This window comes from Ailuropoda melanoleuca, chromosome 6 (assembly GCF_002007445.2).
Source record: "Ailuropoda melanoleuca isolate Jingjing chromosome 6, ASM200744v2, whole genome shotgun sequence".
Taxonomy (NCBI): domain Eukaryota; kingdom Metazoa; phylum Chordata; class Mammalia; order Carnivora; family Ursidae; genus Ailuropoda; species Ailuropoda melanoleuca.
Window position 1 is genome coordinate 98,563,511 of NC_048223.1, and position 26,114 is coordinate 98,589,624.

General features: G+C 38.2%; 1 protein-coding gene across 1 annotated transcript in view; it reads right to left on the bottom strand.

Annotated features, from left to right (window-relative positions):
* TM9SF3 (transmembrane 9 superfamily member 3) overlaps window positions 1-26,114 on the bottom strand; it is a 65,946-nt gene that overhangs the window by 39,551 nt on the left and 281 nt on the right. The window contains exons 2-6 of the mRNA XM_034663612.1: window positions 25,855-26,085; window positions 14,990-15,228; window positions 5,408-5,530; window positions 2,226-2,386; window positions 1,118-1,195 (exon numbers count right to left, since the gene is read on the bottom strand). Of these exons, the coding sequence (XP_034519503.1) occupies window positions 1,118-1,195; window positions 2,226-2,386; window positions 5,408-5,530; window positions 14,990-15,228; window positions 25,855-26,085 (832 nt within the window). The remainder of the gene's footprint in view (window positions 1-1,117; window positions 1,196-2,225; window positions 2,387-5,407; window positions 5,531-14,989; window positions 15,229-25,854; window positions 26,086-26,114) is intronic.

Consider the following 26,114-nt stretch of genomic DNA (forward strand, 5'->3'; position numbering starts at 1 on the left):
AAATTTATTATTATTTTTTTAAAGATTTTATTTATTCATTCGAGAGAGAGAGAGACAGCCAGTGAGAGAGGGAACACAAGCAGGGGGAGTGGGAGAGGAAGAAGCAGGCTTCCAGTGGAAGAACCTGACATGGGGCTTGATCCCAGAACGCCAGGATCATGCCCTGAGCCGAAGGCAGACGCTTAACAACTGAGCCACCCAGGTGCCCCGGGGAGGAAATTTAGGTCCAGGAGTAGCATGCTAGGACCTAGAGGAATATTAGAAGTAGTGATAGGTTCTGATGAAGTCTGGCAGCAATGGTACACATATTAGACCATAAAAACTTAAGAGTACCAATAAACTTCAGAATTCCAGTCTAAAAGATCAGATCAAAAGACAGAAGAGGCAAATCAGGAAGAAAGTCATCCCCTTATGCCTGTTGTCCTTTCGTCTCCATCCCTGAAGGAGGGAACCACTAAAATAAATCTATTTTTTCCTATAAAGAACCAAAGCTACCACCTGTACAAAACCAGCAACGATGCCAGTGGACTTATGGTCTGAGCTCCATCTTATATCGCTGGTGGGAAGTGGGGGCATTTCTTCCCAGTCTTGATGTTCCTTTTTATGTGGAAAGATTCCCACCAGCAAAAGTTTCTGGTCTCACTCCACTCTCGTCCCTTCCTTCCTAGAGGATGCACACATTCTGCTTTGTTTCTCCACATTTTAAGTTTCTCAAGGGCAGGTGCTCATATACAGAAATCCAGCACTGAGTGTGAGAAATCAGTCTAATTCTGAGTTTCAATATTAAGAAAGCCACCTGTCCACAGACATAAGTCACATTTTTCAGTATCAGCATCATTAATAATAAAAGTAAAATTCTGGCTTTTGGTTTGTTGTATCTTTCCTTGTGTTACTCAAAACTGGTTTAAAGCACAGGCATGATGAAGGGGGCTTTCAACTGCTCCCCTCAAACTCTCTATCACCCTAGGACTCTGAGCTCACAGGTAAAATCACCACAAGCCCAATGTTTCAACTCCACGGCCTTAGTGCAGTGCCCTGCAATATGGCAGATGCTTGTTAATGTTTGTTAAACTGACTGAGCACATAATGAATGTCTTAAAATACACAATTTACCTACCCTGTGTTGAAAAAAGGATGGATCAAGATATTTGTCAAATCGATCTTCAAATTTTACATCTGACTTTTTCCATTTCACCTGAAAAAAAATTTTTCACTTAAAAAATAAAGGCCGGTAAACAAATTAATAAGCTGATAATAAAGCCCTGAGCAAAATTAGGCAAGATTTACACACTTAAAACAAGAAGCTAGAGAAATGGTGAAAAGTTACTGCCAATTTGAGAAGCTAAAACATGTAAGATGAAAAAAAAACTAACCAACTTTCCTCTGCATTAACAAAACTTCCAAAATACGTAGAGGGATCATTTCAGTTTTCAAGGACTACTAACTATTGCTGACTTATATACTCTGATCTATTAATGTGATAAGAACTGAATTAACTAGACCAATTAAAATAAGAATCCATCCATCTTTGACTTTAGATTGCATTCGTTTTATTACAATTATCAAACTTCTTTGTAAATTCAGTTACATAAATATCATTTGCACTAGTTACATATGCATAAACTTAAAAAAAAACTTTCAAAAACTGGCTACTAGCAATGGATTCATTCTAGTTATCAGGAAAAAAACTGGCGAAGAGAGAGGCTACCTACATCAGATTTTTTCTTCTTTCCACTATTTTTAATCCTAATGGAACAGAATTAACTTGACAGTTGCAAAGAGCTCTGACTAGCTCTTACTCTGCAGGAGTATCTTATTCCAACTGATAAAGCAAAAACATGGTAAACTATACCAATCCAGCCATTTTCAATACAGCATCATCTCTATCTGCAACAGTAAAAAGGAAAGAGAAACAACAAGGTATACTGCAATCTAAAAAATATAACCATGAAAAGACACGGCTGGCTTAGCCCTAACTGCTCAGTTACAACGGGAAACTTTGTTGAAGCCAATGGTAAATCCTGCAAGTGCGTAAACTGTATCTAATCCAGACCTGAAGCAAATCTCCCCGCTTTTAGGAGTCTTACTGACATATATTAAGGAAATACAGTTTTAGTAATATTCTGTTGCACCCTATTTTCATTTACTGAAGTAGTAAAACATACTTAACTATTGCTATTAGGTCACAAACACTTCTTCCTGTACACAATTATTTTAATACTTACTGAATAGGACATCTGGATTTTAGTATTAGGAACCAGTTTCACCTTTCCTTCACTAGTGAGATTAACGTCAACAATTCGATTTCCATTAAAACCTATTTCGAGTTTTTTGTACGTCCAAAGATAGTAATCTTCTCCATTTTCATCTGCTTCACCAACAATACCTACAAAAGAAGTAACACTTTATATAAGGTAATATCACTTAGTGTTTATAATATGTTAGAAGCTAAAAGCCCATAAAAAAACTTTTTATAAACAAGCAATATTACCATTATTGTTCATGGTTAGAAAAGGACAAAAGTACAGGCTAGACTTCTACTCTTTGTTAACGACTTGGCCAACATAAACCATGGTCATACCATGAACAGCTCAACATAATCTATCACTAATTTGATCCTCAAAGTTCATTGCTTTGTCATGAGTATCACCTTCATGGTAATAATTATCACCTTATATGTGTATACTTCCTAACACCTGAAAATTTCAGGGAAGTATGGTCACCATCTGGCATGGTCACCCAGTTAGTAGTAGTCAAACTAAAATTAAAACCAAGTTCTCCAGAGGCCCAATCTAGCACTTTCTCTAATAACCTAAGATCTACACATGCCTAACTAAGCTGCACATACGTGTGTATCAGTATCAAAACTTTAAAATGCCTCCTCTTTATGCTTCAAGTACTGGACCTATTCCTTGGGAAATCATCGAAACAAAAGGAGCGTTGAAGAGAAATATTAATGAGGCACTAGTTTAAAATGATCATTTTGTTTTTGTTTTTTTTTTTTTTTAAGATTTTTTATTTATTCATATGAAAGAGAGAAAGAGAGAGCACAAGCAGGAGGGGAGGGGCAGAGGGAGAGGGAGGAAGAGACTCCCTGCTGAGCAGGGTTCTATCCCAGGACCCTGGAATCATGACTAGAGCCAAAGGAAGACACTTAACCGACTGAGCGACCTAGGTGCCCCTAAAATGACCATTTTGATCATAGTTTGGGATATTGAAAGAAGACCCAAACAGTGTCAGGACAACAGGTGGTAGCTGTTCTCTATGTTCCCTACCCAAACCTATAGACTTCTCAAGAGCCTTATCCACTAAAAGTAACTCCGTAGGGCCTTCCCTCTATGGTCAGTGCATCTCATTAAAGTATTAGGGGGAAAAAGATCACGTCTTATTAAGTATTATTTGCTTATTAACCAAAGTTGTTCTCTCAAATTGATGCAAATTCAAGGAATACAGTTTCGCTGTGTTTGAGGTTGCAGAGGGATAATGAAATCCTTCTCATAATTAATTTCATCAAGGTTTATTTACGTATCTACACTGAAAACTCTGGGGGTGGAGGCACAATTACACCAAATAAGAAGCTATTCTCTAGGGGCTTCTAAAAGACACTGATACACCCCAAAAAAAGGCCAAGCAAGAATTTTTTTTCTGACAAGAATTCCCATAGTTCAGACATTCTCGGACACCCAAATGTACTCTCCTAAACACGGCAGACCCTAGAATCCCAGGGCTAAAAAAGATTTACTTTAGGACAGGAAAGCACAGCTGCCATGTTGCTAAGGAGACCCACGGAAATGACTGAAAAACCCTAAGGTTCCAGACAAGAAACCCAAAAGCAAAGGAAAAGAACACGGGAGGAACCTGCTCTCTCACCAAAAAAAAGAGGAAACCCTGACTAACGGGTTCTCCTGAACTACAGGCTCAGAAATCTTGAGTGAATATTTAGCACATCTTCTTGCTACCCTTGGAGCTGATCACAGAAATGCCTGTGTTAATGCAATACTAATTACAGTCATTTATATGAAATGCTTACTATTTATACCTAATTAACATGCAACAGAGTAGCAATGATGCATACAATTATATCTTGAGATTGACTTTCTTACAAATTTTATCTTGGCACTACATTAAGCTCTGGTCTGATATTTTCAGTATTTCAGTTTGCTGCTCATGAACGTAGTAGTCTGCTAACAATTTTAAGAATTCGAATATTCATTATATATAAGAACAGGTGTCCAAAGGGGAGGGGAAAAAAAAAAAAACTAAGAGAATAATATGATCAAACACGCTGGCTGGTAGCCGGCTGTGCTTTGCATTTAAAATAATTTAATCAGATTCTCAAGTTCACCATCTTAATGCAACCAAACCAGCTATGGGACTCTCCCTACCCAGTCACTCACTAGTACACATCTGGCAGAGCTCTGTGCCTTGCAAGCTGTCACCCGTATGAGAAACAAAGGGACAAAGAGCAGCTGTGGTCCCCAAATGCCCTGCCAATTGCAATAAGTACACAACTACCCAGGTTTTTTTTTTTCCACCCCTTTTAGAATATTCACTTACTTTAGACTGATTTGCTATGTTTATAACTCATTTCAGCAGTACACAGATGTAATTCCTTTCCCTAATATCATTCTCCTGCAAAGCTACATGTAAATATATTCTTTAAAAAACAAAACAAAACAAAAAAACCAACGACTTAAATAATGTAATCATATCCAACACAAAGTTTTGATTTTGCACAGGTCTGTTATTAACTATGCCACAGATCCTCTCTATTAACAGAGATAAATAAGAGCTAAAACATTAACCATTTTTAGGGGCACCTAGCTGACTCAGTCAGTAGGGCATGCGACTCCTGATCTTGGGGTTGTCAGTCTGACCCCATGTTGCATGTAGAAATTACTTAAAAATAAAAATCTTAAAAAAAAAATGAAAAAAATTTTAGACAGTGTTTTGGAAAATAACATAGGAACTAGTGAAACAAGTAATTCAGGAGACTGTCTTATCTAAAAACCATACCACCAGCTCCACATGAGAGAAAGCAAAAATAAAACTTCAAAATCCTATTTAGTTCCTTTGTTTGTATTTGATAGAATAAGTCAAAGTAAGATAACAAAAAAATGGGGGAAGGGAGGCTATTTCAGATTGTTCAAAATACCTTTTAATCCCTTGAATCTGAAAAGTTATATCTAAAAGTTATATTTTGAGGGTGTTTCATACAAGGCTTAGCAATGTTAAAACCACTTCAAGTAAAGGGGACCGTAAAATTGGTGTTAAAATCATTCTGTGGAAAAACACTGAAAACACACTTCCTGATTCAGAGTACAACCAATCACCTTAAGACTGGTGACATAAGTAGTGCTTATTACACAAATATTCCCAAACTTTAACTAGAACATACAATACTCACCCCATATTGGTAAGTCGTCTATGTACATCTGGTACCAGTAGTGATTCTTGATAGCGTACACAAACGCATCTCTCTTTTCTTTATCTAAGTCAATTTCACAGTAAGTGGCTGGCATCACATCATCTGCATAAGATAAAAACTGCAAATTAGCACACTGGTTTGTAAAATAGTTATAGGAAAAATAATACAAGAAAAAAAACAACATTTCCTTAAGGTAAAATTCATAATCATCGAATCCGGGTGATAAGTATATGAGGGTTCAGTACATAATTCTTTCCCTTTTTATGTATGTTTGAAGTTTTTTTTTCCCAAGTAAAACAATTTAACCATCTTCGTTTTCAAAGATTATCTTATTACATGAAAAAATTGTCCTTTATATAAAGAAAACTATATAAGAACATTTATCAAATAATCTTAAATGAATGATTTGGTTTAAAAAACAAAAATAAGAAAGCTTAAAATACATAAGCAAGTTTTTGCTTAACATATATAAAAACTCAAAAATAGGATATCCTAATTAGAACAACTTCTAGCTTTAAGATCTCTGAGATCAATATTCATTTTTAACATTCTTAGAAATGCAAGACACTAGAGGCCATAGATTCTATGAGGAATCCCAGTGACTCTTCATAATTAGAAAGATTAAAATACAAACCTCTATCTAGCAGGTGTCACTGTTTATAAATTACCCAAAGGTCCCCTAGAGATGAGTCATTTCCACTCTTGACTGCTTTCAAAAATACTGCTACCACAATATCGTTCAGATGGTCTCTAACCTATAAACCTTTCAAAAATGTGCTTTCAAAACGTTCTTATAAATAGGTACTAGGGATGCAATGTACATCATGATGACTATAGCTAACACTGTTGCGTGATACATACGAAGGTCTTTAAATCCTGAGTCCTCATCACAATGAGAAAATTTTTTTCTTCATTCTTTTCTTCTTTTCTATTTGTGGTAATCATTTCACAATACGTAAACCAAACCATCATACTATATGCCTTAAGCTTATACAGTGATATATGTCATTATTTCTCAATAAAACTGGAAAAAAAATGCTTATGGTCTTTAGTTTCTAAACGAAACAAAACCCAAAAAACCTGCAAACACTCTAGATGTCCACTGAAATTATTAAATTGTTTTCGTATATTACTTACACAATGAGAATAAAAGATAAATCTTAACAACAATACAAAAAGAAAGCACAGCTATTTAAGTTCTCCTGTACTGTATTATTGGTTATTAAGAACTTGAAATACGATTCCCCCCAAGAAACAACGTTAAATTTCTTAAATGTTAAAACTTCTTAAACATAAACTGCAGCTGAACCATGATTAGTGGCCAACTACAAAATTATTTCCATGAGAAACAGCAATCTGAGTTGTAACTCCAGACACTACCAACTTGTCTCCCCAACCCTCAACAAGAGAGAACAGCTTCCCCTTATTATAGCTCAGCCCAGAGTGGGTACCCAAGCCCACAACACCGAAGATGGCAGGAAACACTGAAGTCCCATAAAGGAGGGATAAGGAAATACTTTTACTCCCAAAGTAGGAGAAGATAACCACTTCGTTGTCTCCAACAACAATGGCTCCCATACAGATTTCCTTTCTATCAAGGCCCTTTTAGGCATCAAGGAATTTAGGATTTTCATGGCAAAAACTGCGCCTGAGCAGAGAAGGGAGGGAGGGTTAGGCCACAATGTGGCTATAAAGGGTTCCTCCAGCAGGAGCTAGGAGAAATGGTAGCAAGAGGTCCCCAACAGGATTTCCATGGAGTACAACACTGCACAAAGGGCAGCAGGCAACTACAGCAACAAGGGGAAAAAGAGAACCACAGGAAGGTCCAGGCCTGGGTAGCAACAAACGGCTGTGGGAGACCTCACAGTGGAACACTGCAAAGCCACCAAATCCCTTGCTGTTAAAATCAGTCACTGACAATCGCCATTAACAATGTGGCGGTTTTATGTACGAAGTTCTGAGATATACAATATGGCGTTGACCTGATAAAGCTTTTAAGATTCCTCATAGTGTGAACTGTGTTCAGCTCTCTCTCGCCCAACTATCTATCATTCTCTCTCCCTATACTCCAGCCAAACTCAACTACCTGCAGTTCCCACACATCTTGTGCTCTCCTGGCCTCTGTACTTTTTTGCCTATGCTGGGAAGTCCACCACAAATGCCCATCCTAAAATACTTCCCATCCCCCTACCCTCTCCTCCACAGAGTAATCCTTGATTCCCCACCCCTCACACCTCTCAAACCCCACAGCCTGTCTCTTTCTCTGAAGTCCCATGGCTTTCTCTCCATACCTCCCTACAGTACCCAGGTCTATAACACTTATAACCTCATACCAGTATCTTACTTCCTCAAAAGACCATCAGGTCTTGAGAGCTATGTCTATACTGATCACATCCTTTTTACCCTGAGCTATGCCTGTTTCAGTACCCTGAACAGAACAGGCACTAAACAAATAAGCAAAAAATTTTAGCAAATTTTAAGAGCATGATTTTCCATTTATTTGGCAAAGGAAAACATGAAGTGTATTACAGTATGTATATACACACATGCATCTGTGTATGATTAGGGTGTCTGTGCGTGTGTGTGTGTGTGTGTGTGTGTAGGAGAAAATGCCAATTTAAACAAATGAAATTTTTGAGCAGAGTTATATCAGAATGATTCACAAAGAAGTCTTGAAGAGTATCTCACTGATGTAAAATCTAGTAAAGAAATGTGGTCAAAGGGGAAAACCTAGCTTTATGGCAGGCTATAAAAAGGACCTTAGTTGATGATATTTTAATGAAATTCCTCTTGCAGGCATGTGGGCAAATACAAACATCACAAATAATTGAACAGTCTGGTTGCTCAACTGAAACAGCACTTCTCTCAGGAGGGAGCCGCTTTGAAGATAACTAATGTGATGTGCCTGAATATGCCATATCATCATTCAGCATTCTGTAGAACTGGAAAATCACCTGAAAAATCTATCACCATAAATCACTGCTTTAAAATTATAAAAGGGCATACCTTTCTCAGACGAAACACACACCTCTCAATTCTGAAGAGGATACAATTAAGATTTCACCAATGTAAAGGCATTACATGAGGGAAAAAAAACAAAACCAAAGGTATAAAGTGGCAACTGTTAATACTGATTTTTCAAAAGCAGAGAGCAAGAGTAGTTCCTGGAAACTACCTACCAATAAGTTTGTCATCAATTTACAATAACATCCCAGACTAATAACTAATAAAGCTCAGAGAGTGAAAACATTGAAAAAAGAATGTGGTAATTATCTGAGTTCTCTAAGAACATATCATGCCTAGCTTTATTAGCTTTCTCTTTTGATAGCATTACCAAACTGGAAATCACAAATTCTCAACCTCAAATTCAACAGCACTTGGCAGTTTTTCATGAAGTCAATATAAACAGATTTATTTAAAAAAAAAAAAAAAGGTAGAAACTTAAGAGTTTCAGTCTTTATTTATTGGCTATGTGAGTTAAAAAATTCATTTAGCTTCTGTGAACCTCAGATCCCTCAGCCATAAAACAGAGATAACATCTATGCTCTCTCCTTCCTAGAGTTGTTTTAAGGAATAAAAGTGTCAATACATTCTCAGAAGTGTTAAGTTTCCTCGGGCTACACACCCCTTTGAGAATTCAATGAAAGTAATATTTCCCTTGCCCCCTCTAAAATGTACATTCACACAAAACTAAGTGTACAATTTCAGAGAACCCACGGACCCCTGAAGCCAGAGCTTCTGGTTCAACTTTGTACATCCAGAGCCTACCACGCTGCTGGAAGGCAGGAAACACTTAAAAAACTGCTGAATGAAAAAAAATGGACTGGACAATCTGGCATAGTCATGTTAAGCATACACACGAGTATTAATTAACTGACCAACCTATCTGCAATATATACTGTACAATTTTTTCCTAGATGACTAACTGGCAACATGCATCAAGAACTGCCTTAAAAATGTTTATATACTTTGATTCACTAATTCCACTTCCAAGAATTTATCCTAATAAAAGACTCAGAGACTCATTAAAATACTTATCTGCTAGGGTAGCCAAATGCATTATTTCTGACAGGAAAAAAAGGTTAAAAGTAAAAGCAAGGAAGGAAGGAAGGGAGGAAAGGAAAAGAGAGGAAAGGAAGAAGGAAAATAATCAGATTATCTTATAACTGGTAAATGGGGAAAATTGCAATATCCAAATTATAGAATACTACATAAACATATTTTTTAAAAAGTAATTAACAATATGAAGACAAGCTCATAGATGTTAAAACAAGAAGAGTAAAAACTAATTTATATATAACTTATTAAGAGTTAATAAGTAGTATCTGACAAATACTAAACACTATATGTTACACAAATTTTTTTAAATCAAATAAATAACATAAACCTGATTTTTAAAAACTCTAAATAATGTGGATGAATGTAAAGAACGAAGGATGGAAGAAAATGTTAATGGTAATTACATCCAGATGATTTTTATTTTCTTCTTTATATTTCTCCGTAGTTTCTAAATTTTACACACTGATCCTATATCATCACATCAAAATCAGAAAAAAATATATACATATACATCCTTTTGGGGAAAAAAGACAGATGTCAATCTGGAGTAGAACAATGTTATCAATGGCTTGAATAAGAATTTATAAAAAGCCCACGCTATTCAAATTTGCAGTTAGCACAAGGTTTAAGGAACTGCTAGCATCAAGAATTCAAAATACCTAGAATCAAGATTCAGTACAAGATTCAAATTATTTGGTCTGGCTAAAACACTGGGTGAAATCAGGAGGACAAAATATGGCACCGAGTTCCCAGACGTCCAATTAAACAAGGCAGATTAACTACAAGTATGTGTCTTTTCCCTCCTGAAACCCCATTAAAAAGTCAATAAAGGAATAAAAAGGATGTAGTACACAAGAAGAAGAAGACAGTAAGAAAATATCTCAGCATATTTTTGGAAAATTAAAAATGAACAGAAAATAGCAAAGCAGAGGAAACCGTAACAGAAAAAAGGGGGTTGGTGTCACAGAACACAAGAGACACTTGAGATGCACATTGAAAAGTAGGGAACAGATGTAGGGCTGAACACATAGGGGAACTGTATAAAAATACTTTTATGGAAGGCTTGGATGTCCAAGTCCCCTTCTCCACCCATTACAAAGCTAGATGAATAACCTCAACTCCCCCCTACAGTAGACCAGAGGCACCTTCTCTTCGAGACCACCACCATGGAGGCTGCAGAATTAGGGACTGCAGGGAGAGTAGAATCCAAGGACTGAAAACAGGGTGGGGGGATTAACTTAAATAAAAATCTTTAGGCTAAATGAAAAGAACCTGCCACTTCCTCAGCCCTTTCCCCACTCTTCAGCCATCAGGCCTTTACCACCAGACGGCTATCTGGAGGGACACACTGCATAGTGGTTAAAAGCTCAAACTCTAGCACTGCATTCCCTAGGTTCAAATCCTTACTCTGCCACTTTCCATCTGTGAATCCTTGGACAAGTTACTTAACCTCTGGGGCCCAACTCCTCATCTGAAAAATAAGGATAATACACCTCATGATACTGAGGATGAAAATCGTTAAGATTGAGAATCCCTGAATTCGAAATATATAGGACTCTAACCAGCCCTTGGCATTTCTATCTGTAGTACTCTCAACTTATCATTTCACTCCAGAGAAGCAGAAGAAATACTTATGAAACAATTTCATCCCTCTGTTAAGTTGGGATATTCAAGGAAAAGAAAATTCAAATGAAGATCAATAAAACAAACGGGAGAAAAGGATCCTTTAGAAGCCATCAACTTTTCAACAATATCCTTCATTATACTGCAAGAATTCTCAAATGAAGGGGTGGGGAGTGGACAGTGACCGCCCCTCGTAAGGAACTACTATTTCAGATCATCTAAAGATCATAGCGAACCAATTACCTAAAGAACAGATAGGCACAAACTGCCCAGGTGCTACACAGTTTATTGAGAGCTTACAATGTCTTCATAGCTAAGGATGCAAGAGTGAGCAAGAATGCCACTGTCCCTGCCCTAGCAGAACTAACTGAAGTACCCAGCGGGCTAGTCCAACAGCTTGAGATAAATCAAATCCTATAATCAGTAAACTAATTTAACATTTCATAATTGCTAGTAACAAATTAAGTTGGAACTAGAGACCCACATTATGTGCTATCAGTATCCATATCAACGGCCATTTTTAAAATGTGAACTATGTATCAGGAACTTTGATAAATGCTCTACATAAATAACCTCACTTAAATCAAACAACAATTCTATCAAATGGATGTTATTTCCCTCATTTCACAGATGAGGACGATGAGATCAAAGAGGCAAAATAATTTGTCCACGACTACACAGGTAGGCAGAGGCGGCGCTGGGATGCATCAAGTCTCTCTGACTTGTTTTTTCTGCCCCACAACGATAAGGTTCCAAGAGGCACCCTTTAAAATCACAGGATAATGGATTCAGGCCTGGTTCAAAGATACCCCATTTATTTGTTTGTTTGTTTGAAGATTTTATTTATTTATTTGACAGAGAGAGAGCCAGCGAGAGAGGGAACACAAGCTGGGGGAGTGGGAGAGGAAGAAGCAGGCTCCCAGCGGAGGAGCCTGATGTGGGGCTCTATCCCAGAACGCCAGGATCACGCCCTGAGCCGAAGGCAGACACCTAACGACTGCGCCACTCAGGTGCCCCCAAAGATACCCCATTTAATTCTGCCCTTCTCTTCTTAATTTTCTCTAAATGTTCTCAATTTAGTATTTTGTCTAGTGGTAGTATATTTATTAGGGGGGGAAAGAGTGGTGTGTAAAATCTCAAGTAAGAGGCATCCTACATTAGACTTAAAATTATTATTCGTTCCCTAAAAGTTTATTTAGTGACTTTCATTTTATGAAATACCAATCCACTTAGCCTGATGGAATCTACTAAATTTAAAGAAAGGTGTGTGTGTATATCTATGTGCACATGTGTGTGTGTATATACGTATACACAGTATTTTCTAGTTTCAAAATATTTCCAAAATTTTATTTTCTTATGCCTTCAGAAGAACCTTTAAAAATCAAACACTTGAGAGATGAAAAGATTAACAATATAAATATTTCTATAATTCACATAGGGACAGAAGGTTCTAGTTTCTGTGGCATTATTAATATACTGTGATATGCCTTGGGCAAATCATTTCATCTCTGGGCCTCACTAAGGGGAAATCAGATGACGCAATCTCTAAGGTGCATCCAACCTTTAAAATTCTATGACAGTGTAAATAACCAGGAAACCTCATAAAACATTTTTCAAAGCATGATCAACTATGTGTCTGAACAGGGCAAGCAAGGGACTACAGTAGAAAGAGAAATCTAATCAGCGTTTACTTTTTCATCTGGACCACTTAATTTAGCAGCTCCCTTAGCAGCATATCCGCGTTGGAGGTGCAGAGCTGACAAGACTCCAAGGAACCGCCAACTCTTGGGGAATAACACCTGGCCAGTTCTTGTTCTTTTCATCTAAAGGTGCTCAGTCGGAAAGTAAAGTAAACCCCACTTTTGTAGCCCACGAAAACTGTTTCCCTCTATCTAAACAATCTTTCCATCTCAGCCTCAAGGAACTCATAAAAGAAAAAAGGTGAAGACAGCTGAATGATTACTCTTCTTTAGTAAATAGGGTGAGGATTTCAAAAAGTGCTGAAATCTGTCATGGTAGCAAAAGTAGGACTCAAAGAGTTTTTGCCTATTCGCTTTGTCTGGTTCCTCTTTAGTAAACTAGAAATGTGCACCAAACACAAAAAAGGAGAAAGTTATGTGAATAAATGCAGGTTGAGGTTTTCAAAGATCCCACACTCTAAGTTTTCCCCTTACTTGCAATTAGATATTTAGGTTACCTGATTAAATTAAAATGCAAGCCTCAGGGCATGTTCACAATAATTTATAAAGTTACAGGCCAGGCCACTGTGGTTTAAATTTACAACTTAATTTTATGATTAAGCCTCAAAGAATATAGTGGTGGAGTGGAATGGGGGAGAAGAATGCAAATACATATACCAATTTTCAACAACAGTAACAAAAAATACTCTAAACACAAGAATAAAATTTAACCAATCAAAATTAAACATTATCTTTAAAATATTATTTTTTAAAATATCTCAATTCAGGGAGGCTGGGTGGCTCAGTCAGTTAAGCCTCTGCCTTAGGCTTAGATCGGTGGTCCTGGGGTTCTGGTATTAAGCCCCACATTGGTCCCCCAGCTCAGCGGGGAGTCTGCTTCTCCCTCTCCCTCCCCCCCCCAATACTCTCTCCCTCACTGGCGCGTGCTCTCTCAAATAAATAAATAAAATCAATCAATCAATAAAATCTCCCAATCACATCTTCCTCTCAAAAGTGCAAAAATACCAGAAGTCAGTTACTGTTCATGTTACACTTGTAGACAATGAAGTCAAAATTAGAGTAAAGAACTTCAGTAAAATCAATACAGTAAAAGAAACAGGATTAAAATTCAAAGCTCCTGATTACAAGATCCAAGCTCTATTCAAAAATCAAGATGCCTAATCAAAGATCCTGTAAAAATTCAATTACTCAGGCTTCTGCTCACTGAGTTAAAAATGTCTATGCAGGAAATACACTCTCTGGCAAATTTCACAGAGGAAAATTAAAAGTTTAAACACACTTAAAGGGCCTGATAAAATAGATGCCAGCATAATAAATAGATGAGGATTTTTTCCAATTTTAACAAGTCTTTGACTTGAATTTTTTGTTAAGATTTTATGTATTTATTTGTCAGAAAAAGAGAGAGAGGGAGCACAAGCAGAGGGAGCAGCAGGCAGAACAGGCAAAGGGAGAAGCAGGCTCCACGCTGAGCAAGGAGCCCAATGGGGGACTCAATCCTAGAACCCCAGGATCATGACCTGAGCCGAAGGCAGATGCTTAACCAACTGAGCCACCTAGGTGTCCCTGACTTAAAACTGAAAACCACACTACCCTACAGGAATTGAGAGAGTAAATTAATAAACGCAGACTAATACATTCTGAGCCAATGGTATAAGTTTGGATTTGAGGCTTTACACAAAAATTTTAAGTATCCCATATACCCTATTACATCCCTGAACCTCCAGAAATTATGAATCTATGAGGCCTTCCCCGACCACATATATCCAATCACTAGAGGTTTACCAGAAATCACTTTTCAGAAAGAAATGGGTTAGGGAAGTAGAATTTTCTTAACAATTATTTACTTTATTATTTTACAAATATTCCAAAAAAATCTTTGTTACTAACATACTTTTCTAAATGCAATACACTTAACTTGTAGATTAAAACATTTTTTAGAGTCTAGAGCCATGGTTCTCTAAGATCAATCAATGTCTGAAGACAGGTTTGGTTGTCACAACTGGAGGGTGCGATTGGCATCTACTGGATGGAAGCCAAGAACTCTGCTAAACATCCTAGAATGTACAAGATAGCCTCCCACAAAAAGGAATTATTTGGCTCCAGTGTCAATAGTGCCAAAACTGAGAAACCCTGGTCTTCAATCTAACTTGTGTTATAAGGACTATTAAGGTTTACTTACCTTTGAATTTAATATCCAGACCACTAAATTCCAATTCAACTCCTTGAAGTGCTTCTCCCAGAGTTTCATGGTAATGACTGATACTTTTTTTTGACCCCACACAGAATGGAAGTGAAAAGTACTTATATGTCTCTTGGCGATTATGGTAGGGCCCAACAGTATTCATCCATAAGACAACTTCCTCTTTATCTTGATACTGAAACAAAAAAACAAATCGTAATATGTTTTTTAAAAAATCTAATTCAAATTAAGGAAATATTTGTTATTTGTTCTAAACAAAAGTGTACCGTCTTTGTTTGGAAACCTATAAAATAAAATACCAGAAGTTTGGGCCGCCCGGGTGGCTCGGTTGTTAAGTGCCCTGCCTGTGGCTCAGGTCATGCCTGCATCGGGGTCCCTGCTCGGCAGGAAGCCTGCTTCTCCCTCTCCCAGTCCCTCTGCTTGTGTTCCCTTTCTAGCTGTCTCTCTCTCTGTCAAATAAATAAATAAAATCTTAAAAAAAAAATACTGGAAGTTTATTGTAATCTGATGATCAATGTCCACACCTTAAAAAAGACACTTGGTGAATTTTACACTTGTAGACAATGAAGTCAGAATAGGAGATCAAGATCCTGAGATCAAGACCTGAGCTGAGATCAAGGGTCAGATGCTTAACCAACTGAGCTACCCAGACGCCCCGAGACTTGATGAATTTTAAAATTTTATCTTCTGATTGTGGTCTCAGGCAGATCCACCTTTTCTTACTTTGTTTTATAGAAGGCATTGTATAAGCAAAGTCTAATAGCACACAAAAGTCCAATAGCACATCAAATAATGTTGAACCCAGAAACATTATTCACCACGCTAATATGGACATGGAAGGAGGAAAGAAGATCAGTAACTTACCCAGAAACTCATGTTAATCATTAGAAACTAAAAAATTTAATGTTGCCAGCAAGCACAAATAAAATTTCATTTACTTTCTAATCTTTTCCATGACCACTGGTCAAAGTACTAGAAAGGATAGAAATGACTAAACAAGAGGAAGAGAAAGCTACAGTATGAAATCTCCACAGTCCATTCAAGCCATCATTCTATCCTTCCCCCCCTCATTAGCCTGAAATACATACACTGTATGCATGTTTCTTTGAATAAATAACTATGGCTCTCCCCATCTGTAAATACTGTATATAGCTAAATCTGGAGTGTGGTCCAATAACTTTGGGTAGGTGACTTCACCTTTCCAGCATCCAACTGGGGGATGTACCACAGATTTCTAAGATCTCAAGTTTAAAATTCCAGCGATTCTATGAAAAGCAATTACCCAAATAATTTTAAAACTAGTAATCCTAATCAGAAATATAAATTAAAGACAACACTGGATACAATTTCAGTCAACTAGTAGTGTAGAGTTAAATCACTGAACAATTAATTATTCACTGAGTGCCTGCCACATACCAATAATTATATTTGTAACTGAGGATACAGCTTTGAACAAAACATGTTCCCTGCCCTACTGGAGCTCAGAGCCTAAAAGGAAAGATGGACATTGAACAAACAATTATAATAAAGTAAGGTGCTATGGAACATGTTAAAGGAAGCTGTCAACTACCAAACTACCACATTCTTACCTCCAGTCCTCCATCTAAAATATATAAATGTTTTTGATCAAAATCCAACCTCTCCAAAAACATACTCATCCCACCCAAATCTAGCCTTTCTTTCATCTTTGTTTTTCCAATGGTATCACCATTCTCTCAGGAGACTCAAACCCCAAGTCCCTCTGTATTTCAAAAAACATTGACTTGTCTACTCTTACCTAGAGCATCTGCCTCTTCCTTTTGATTCACATCACCAGCACCCTATGACTTAGATCTAATCACCTCGTCTTCAAATATAATCAATCTCATTGTTCATATATCATATCATCCAGGTCATTAAGAAAGTAATAAACTATCTTACTTTTTGAATATATGAGACACATACCAAGCAAGCATAGTGGTATTAAGGATACAGTTAACTATTGAACAATGCAGGGTTAGTGTTACCAATACACCCTGCAGTCAAAAATCCATTATGTAACTTCTGACTCCCCCAAAACTTAACTACTAATAGCCTACTGTTGACCAGAAGCCTTACCGGCAACATAAACAGTCCATTAACACATTTTGTGTGTTGTATGTATTATAAACTGTATTAAAATAAAGTAAGCTAGAGAAGAAAAAATGTTAAGAAAATTAAAAGGAAGATGGGGCACCTGGGTGGCTCAGATGGTTGAGTGTCTGCCTTTGGCTCAGGTCATGATCTCCATGTCCTGGGATCAAGCCCCATGTCTGGCTCCCAGCTCAGCAGGGAGTCTGCTTCTCCCTCTCCCTCTGCCTCTCCCCTCTGCTTGTGCTTCTTCTGTCTATCTCAAATGAATAAATAAAATCTTTAAAAAAAATTAAAAGGGAGAAAAGATACACTTTATCATACCGTACTGTATTTATGAAAAAAATCTGCACATAAGTGGACTTACGCCATTCAAACCCTTGTTGTTCAAGGGTCAATGCACAGATAAAGTACTGTCCTTTCCTTTAAGTTCACAATCCATAGTTGAGCCAGACAAGTAAATGATTAATGATGAATAAGAGTCAAAATTAAGGTAATAAGGGGCTTCTGTAGCAACAATAAAGGAATGATTAATTCTGCCTCGGTAGAGAAGAGTCAGAATGAATAGCAATATAGAAAATCATAAACTGTTTCAAGTGAATTCAGAAAAACAATTATAGATAATCTTCACGTATGAAGGAATGAATCAAAGGTCTGAATATACCCATACATCCCTATTCAGTTGACAAAGCTATGTATGCCACCACTCTTCCATCCAATGTTCATGGTCACACAGCACTAACCAATCAAGGTACTCCTTTCTGCTAAACATAACAGAGATGGTTATAGCATAAGAATTCTCAAAGCAGTGAGCTAAACCAATCGATTATCAACTGACCAGAGTTGGTATTAGAAATAAAACCTGCTTGCTAGGCAGAAAGCTCTCTGCATAGTAGAATGTACACAAAAATAATTTAATAAACACGATGGGAAAACACTGCAAAATGATGAAATGTAAAGCTCATTAGCAACTTACTAAAAAAAAATCTTGAAGTATGTGTACTAACTGATATGTGTACTGACTGCAACAGTACCCTTTTAGAGAAGAAAGGGGAGGTAACAAAATACATCCACTTAAGATTAGAATGAACAAGAGGGCCTATCAATGAGGACGTTGTCATTAATCCTGCTGAGTCCACAGCAACATTTAAATGTTACTTGTGAAAATAAGCACAAGAACACTCTTTCTATAAATTCTAATACTCATAATTCCTTTAAAAATACACAAAAACTTGAACATAAATACTTGTTAAAATAGGGCATTCATTTATTTTATACAAACTGAAACGTAAGACTAAAATAACCGAAAGGTCGGGGCGCCTGGGTAGCGCAGTCGTTAAGCGTCTGCCTTAGGCTCAGGGCGTGATCCCGGCGTTCGCGGATCGAGTCCCACGTCAGGCTCCTGCGCTGGGAGCCTGCTTCTTCCTCTCCCACTCTCCTGCTGTGTACCCTCTCTCGCTGGCTGTCTCTCTGTCACATAAATAAAATCTTTAAAAAAATAAATAAATAAAATAAAATAAAATAAAATAACCGAAAGGTCACAGTGTATGTTAACTCATACGTTCTGAAGCTACTTATTTTAGCTATTCATGAAACCTGAACAGGGCAGGAGACTTGTGATGACATGATGGAAACTGCACAGTCAAAAAACCTATACCATTCTGTAGCCACAGAGTCCTTCTGGGAAGAGGACTGAAGTAATAATTAGAAATACATATACATATGTAATATGCACACCTTCATACAGATACATACACACACACATACAAGGGGTGTGGTTACGGTGAATATTAAGGCAAAAATGCTTCTTTTCTTTTACATTGCTCCTTATGCAGACCATGGTCAATATAATGAACTTAAAATGTTACTTTTCACTGCAGTTCTTGATTATCTCTGAGAGTAAGTGCTCCCAAGACAAGAGTTCTTTTTCAAGAGAGAAAATGTGTCTTTTTTTTTTTTAAAGATTTTATTTATTTATTCGACAGAGATAGAGACAGCCAGTGAGAGAGGGAACACAAGCAGGGGGAGTGGGAGAGGAAGAAGCAGGCTCATAGCGGAGGAGCCTGATGTTGGGGGCTCGATCCCATAACGCCAGGATCACGCCCTGAGCCGAAGGCAGACGCTTAACCACTGTGCACCCAGGCGCCCCGAGAAAATGTGTCTTAAAAACATCTTGAAATTAGAAAATATCGAAAGGAAGACTTCACACAACTTTTTAAAGAGGAAAAAAAAAAAGCCTTTCCTTTCCCTAAAGCTGCTGAGAAAGTCCTTGACCTCCACCAGTCTGTGGGAAAAGAGCAACAGGTAAGGCTCTTCTCTCTATCTATGGCCAAAACACTAACCTAATTCATTTTCAAAACATTCCATGAAGTCCTAGCAAGCTCTTTTTAAATCCTTTCCTTGGAAAAACTCTTGAGTTGGCCAATGACACTGAGAAAGATGGAGTTTATAACTTACCTGCAGAGTGTAACCAGAAGAAGGGGAGAAAAAAAGTCAAGGACGCACAGCAGTGGATCAAGGAATCCTTGAGCATGGCGGTAGCTCCTTCCATGAGGCCTTCCTGGGAAGCAGCCAAATGACAGGAGGCCAATTCAGACTACCTACGTTCTTCACCTCACCGTTCCATTCATTTTCCAGTTCTCAGAAGAGTTTCACTGTTACACTGAATTTCTGAGCTGTCCACTCCAGCCAAAACGGCTTATAATACGGTCTTCCCTTCCTTTTCTACCTTGTTTCTCATGCCATTCCCCCAAATCTGTAATGCCCTTCTCTCCACTTAGCCAATTTCTACTACCCTTCAAAACTACTCAAATCGTTTCTCAAACCCTCCAATCCTCAGGTAAAGCCTTAACAGACCAATCCCTAACATGATCTCATCATCTTTTCTGACACTATCATTAACTAACACTTAATAAGCACAGACTATGGGCTAAGCATAGTTCTATGGTCTTTAAATGAAAATTTATCCTTGCAAAATTTTTTAAGATAGGTCTTATTATTTCCCCCTTTTACACATTAAAATAAACAAACTAAAGAACAGAGATGTTAAATAATTTGTCCAAGATCATACAACTAATTAGTATCACGCTTACAAACTTGGGACTACACTTTCCCTAATCCCTAGTCAGTTTCATTAACTAAAGATCAAAAACTAAATGAAGAAAATACGACAAAAGTACAGTTGTACAAAGCAACTAAAGACAGTACTGAATAGCGAACAACTTTTCCATTTCAACCTTTAATCTGCCCTAAAGAAAAAAACCTTCCTCAGAAACTAGTTGTGTTCTAGTTTCCAAAGGCATGACCTTTATTCTCAAGATGTCACCAATGTTAAGCCTCTCTTAGTTAAATACTATTTATGTGCTGAGAAAGGGGAGACACAGAAGTTTCCCTTCTTGGGGCGCCTGGGGGGCACAGCAGTTAAGCGTCTGCCTTCGGCTCAGGGCGTGATCCCGGCGTTATGGGATCGAGCCCCACATCACTCCTCCACTATGAGCCTGCTTCTTCCTCTCCCACTCCCCCTGCTTGTGTTCCCTCTCTCACTGGCTGTCTCCTATCTCTGTCGAATAAATAAATAAAATCTTTAAAAAAAAAAAAAGGTTTCCCTTCTTGATAGAGACCAGGAATTACTTTTTCTCAGGAGGAACATTTTAGGAGATAGTGGTACTGTTGTACTCAAGTAGACTCTGAATAAAGAAGTGAGAATTTATATATACAGACCAAGGACTAAGGGCTCAGAATAAGCACCCAAATGCCACCACTTTCATGAGATGAGGTAAAAGATACACGTTTGTTTTAAAATACATATCTGAGAAAGCAAAATCTAGTTCTAAAAGTGTTTCAGAATCACAATTTCAATGCCTTTTATTTACTTAAAACACATCAGAATTTTAATACAAATAAATTATAAAATATAGAAGTATATTTTTGGATAGTCTCTTGAGATAACGGTGCTCTCTCACTCCCTCTCTCTCAAAATAGCTTTGTACCTAAATAAACTTTTAGTCTACCATAGAGTACAGCTGAAAATAGGACAACGAATAATGGCATTTCCTAAAACTGATCTGTATTAAAGTACTCACAAATTCACCTGTCGTAAGAGTTTGTTCTCTTTATAAAATCTTCAAATAAGTTTTGAGAGTTCCTATACTTTTTTTTTTTAAGATTTTTATTTATTTATTTGACAGAGAGAGCAAGAGAGGGAACACAAGCAGGCGGAGCAGAAGACAGAGAAGTAGGATCCCTGCTGAGCAGGGAGCACGACGCTGGGCCCTATCCCAGGACCCTGGGATCATGACCTGGGCTGAAGGCAGATGCTTAATGACTGAGCCACCCAGGTACCCCAAGAGTTCCTATATTCTAAAAGACAAAGACAAAAGGCTGCTATTTGCCAAAGGAAAGCAAACAAACTATTCCGAAAATCACTCAGTGGTATAACTGTTTATAACAGAGGCTGATTGTAAACTACCCTAGGCACAGATCAGGTCCTTCTGACATTACCTACCTGAGGTACAACAGGCCACGGAAAAATGGGATTTTAGCCTAATTAGGGCCCTAAATCACAACAGGCATCCCAAAGACGATGCATCTTAAATGAACAACGGTCTGGATTTGTTCACTATGCTTTAAGCAATAGGGTTTCACGCTTCCAACACTGCATAGTCTTGTCCCTGGTAGCTCCTTAATTACTCGTCACTCAACAAGCACTGATTAAATACCACTGTGCCAAGCACAGAACCTGGGTATGTAACAGACAAAAAGAAAAAAACTGACTTTGTGATCCCAAGGAAACAGAACCCATAAAACCAAGGCTACAGTACAAACCATAAAATGCATTAAGATTCTGGTGCCCTCCATTATTGGTTTTTGGTGCTGACATCTTTACACAGTATTACTATGGAAATTACACCTACAAGAGAGGGAGAAAAAGCAAGGACTAGAGAGTCACTAGGCCTCTTCAGGTCATTAGGAAAATGAATGTGTTGGATTAAATGATCTCAAGACTTTCCAATTCTAAAATTCTGATTCTCAATTTGAAATCTTTTTAAAGATTTTTTTTTTTTATTCATTTGACAGAGATAGAGACAGCCAGCAAGAAAGGGAACACAAGCAGGGGGAGTGGGAGAGGAAAAAGCAGGCTTCCAGCGGAGGAGCCTGATGTGGGGCTCGATCCCACAACGCCGGGATCACGCCCTGAGCTGAAGGCAGACGCCCAACCACTGAGCCACCCAGGCGCCCCTCAATTTGAAATCTTTTTAACAAGAGTCCTTTGGAACCTTGGGAGACATGGTAATCTAACTATAGATGTTTCCAAATTCTCTGAGTTTCAGGAAACCAAATAAGCATAAACCACACCTTTTACATCCTTCACTCACTCTAAAAAGTCCTTTTTATGACCCTTAATCACATTTTAAGGGTTTGTCTTTCATGAAAGTGCTCATTATTTTTTTATTCCAAACAGTATGTCCTGCAATCCATGTATGATTCAACTCTAGAAAGGTGAAAGGACACATCTTTATATATTCTCGATGTGTATATACTCTAGAAGTCAATAGCATATTTCTTTCTCATTATCCTTATGAGAATATTAAAAGAGCCTTGCATTAAAAAACACATAAAAGGGACGCCTGGGTGGCTCAGTTGGTTAAGCATCTGCCTTCAGCTCAGGTCATGATCCCGGGGTCCTGGGATTGAATCCCTCTTCGGGCTTCTTGCTCAGCGGGGAGCCTGCTTCTCCTTCTCCCTGCCACTGCCCCTGCTTGGGCTCTGACAAATAAATAAAATCTTCTTAAAAAAAAAAAAAAAAGAGCAGAAAAAAATACCATGCCAAATGGTCAGCTAAATCCTAACTCAGTAAGTAAAATAAGAGAAATAAGGGGCTTTGTGAAACTACATAAACTAGTTATCCCTTCTTAAAGGATAATTTGTGGGAGCCAGTCCAAAATAAAAATGCAGGTCTCCTTGTTCAAAACTTAAGGGGTGCCTGGCTGGCTAAGTCAGTGAAGTGTGTGCCTCTTGATCTCAGGGTCATCAGTTCGAGCCCCACGGTGGATGTAAAGATTACTTAAAAAAAAAAAAAAAAAAAAACTTTTTAAAAATTTAGATGGTGACAGGAAAGCACCAAAGCAAGCACAATATTCACATGCTTGCATATATTATGTGACTGCACAGGTCAAATGCCCATTAAGTGGGCACTACCCCTCTTCAATGCTAATCCAAACATCTCCTCAGTAACAACCCATTAACGGAGTTAGACTTACCCAAAAACTTCTTTAAGCACTTAAAAATAATATCAACACAGAAAACTACTCTAATACCAAGTGTTTTACTGTCCTATTTTTAGAATAAAGGGCTGCAGAGCATACCCTATGAAAGTGTAGAATATTAATTCAGACTGAGCTCAAATCCTACCTCCACCCCACTGGCTGTGTGGCCTCAGACAAGCAACTTAACCTCTCTAGGGTTGGTTTCCCCATCTATAAAAAGGGCATAATATTATCTCCCTCACAATGTTATTTATATTTAAAATAAGTTAATATATGTAAAGTACTTAGAATAGTGCCTAGCACATGTTGCCAACAAAAGTCCTATTAGTTATTTTTTCTATCTGGAAACTGTCTTCACAGAAAGTTAATCTAAAGGGCAAACTAACTTCTGAAAATTGCTCTTTAATTAATAATTCAATCCCACAGTTTTTATTACACACCTACTCAACACCCTTCCCTCGGCAATTTTTCTCCTCCTTCAATATCATTCTCTTTTCACTAGTTACTTCTGCCCTCTTGGTAGGAAAAAAAACTCACTTGATCATAATCTTTTCAGTACTTTTATCTGGCTAAGGTGAATGTCCGGTTTTCAAGAAATATTTTTAAGAAGCTTGGGAAAAGTAAAAACTTTGGCTAATAGCCAGAAAAAATGAAACTTTAGGGGCGCCTGGGTGGCACAGCGGTTGAGGGTCTGCCTTCGGCTCAGGGCGTGATCCCGGCGTTGTGGGATTGGGCCCCACATCAGGTTCCTCCGCTGTGAGCCTGCTTCTTTCTCTCCCACTCCCCCTGCTTGTGTTCCCTCTCTCGCTGGCTGTCTCTATCTCTCAAATAAATAAATAAAATCTTTAAAAAAAAAAAAAAGAAAAAGAAAAAATGAAACTTTATTTAAATTTTATACTTATAGCTTAATATTATTCTTCCTATAACCTTTTTGTCTTTTAAATAATGTATATTAATAACAGGTAACCAAGTGAGACCAGTTCAATGTAGACATGAATAACACGATATGGATTCTAAATCTTTCTGCCCAGCAATTACCCCACACATACTACATCCTCTCAAAAAGTGTTTCTCATGTATTTTATATTCAATTACTGGTATAGAAAATTTAAATGTTCCCGCAATAAAATTTCAGTGAAATCTGTATTTACATTTTAAATCTATAAATTAAACTCAGGCCTTTTTTAATATACCTCCAATTTGTGAAATATTAGTAGTTTTCCCTATTTATAGCAGTTTATATAAAACACAAGATCAAAAGAATACTAATCTTAAATTTGTATGCCTGTATGGTAAGAGAGAGTTGTGAGTTTTATTTGGTAACTTTCCTTCAGTGTTCAAAAAACTGGAAAAATGTTAGTGACAATACAACTGACTAAAAGGATGCCCACTGCAAATGAACAGTTACACTTTTAGATTTTACCTGACAGAGAAAACAACAGGAAACAGCTTTTTAATTTAACTGTTTAAACTGTGAACAACATTATCTTAAGGTGAAGTCACAAATATACCACAAAAACACGTCACTGATGTCAGATTAGTGTCTCTAAAAAAATTAAAATAAAAACAAGGAAGAAGTTTCTGGCTGTGACTTAACGTAAAATGGCCAAAAGCTTAGAGCTTTCATTAGCTAAAATAAAAGCCCAGCCAACCCAGGAACTAGAGAAAAGAAATCTGGTTAATTACAAATAAAATCTAAAGTAGGGTCCACTTAATAAATAAGGATGATCGCTTCACCTCCTCACTTATCAGGAATGACAGAAGACTCGCCCAAATCTTTCAGATCTAGTACATACACTACCTCTCACGCAAAATCATGTCCTTAATGAGTTACGATATTTAAAAAAAAAAAAAATTACTCTCTAAGCAACATCTCAATTTATAAGACTTCCCACATCTACCACTCCGAAAAACATCGAATTACAGCCCTAAGTGAAAGTCACTAGAAGAGTCATTAACATCCACGCTTTGATGTGAAAATGCGAACTAAATAAACAGCCAATCAATTGTAAGCCAAACCCAAAAGGGACTGTTCTCGGCCTACAGGAACACTGGGAACCCCAAGACCCCTTACAGCTAGAAGCTGCCCGGAGACCACTGGGATGGGAGCCTCATCTAGGGGCTAGAAAAGGTGAGCAGAAAGTAACAAGAAAAGCCCAGAACTGAGTGCGTGTAGATTGAGTGCATGCATGTACACGTGTAACCTGCTCTTTACCCCAAGTTTATCAATGCTGTCCCCAAGCCAGGGGTTTGATCCGGTTTGGGCAGGAGAGAAAATAAAGGCCGGTAAGGACCAAGAAGTGGTGGATATTTCCTGGTTAGTGTATGACGGGTAATCGTGATGCATCCATCTTCCGCTGTGTCGTAGCCCCCAGTAGCCAGAGCACAGCTCTCCTCCCTGGGGGCACCAGCCCCGAGCCCGGCTGCCCGCGGCCCCTCCCCGGGGAAGTGAGCGCCCCCCCTCCCCACGCTCCCGCCCCGGCCCCCGGGTCCCCCAGCCGCTGGAGCGTGGCGCCATTTAGGTGCGGGTTGGGCAAGGAGGCCCAGGCGCTCGGGAGCGGAGTCCTGCCCCGGGAGCGCACACAAATGCCTCCTCCCCGCTCCCGGGGTTCCTGCTCCGCCAGGCCCAACCGGAAGGCGTCCTCGGCGGCCGCGGGGCTTCGCCGGGCCGCCCAACCCTCCAGGCCGCGCCGAGCACGACTGGGCGGCGGGCCGGGGCGACGGACCGG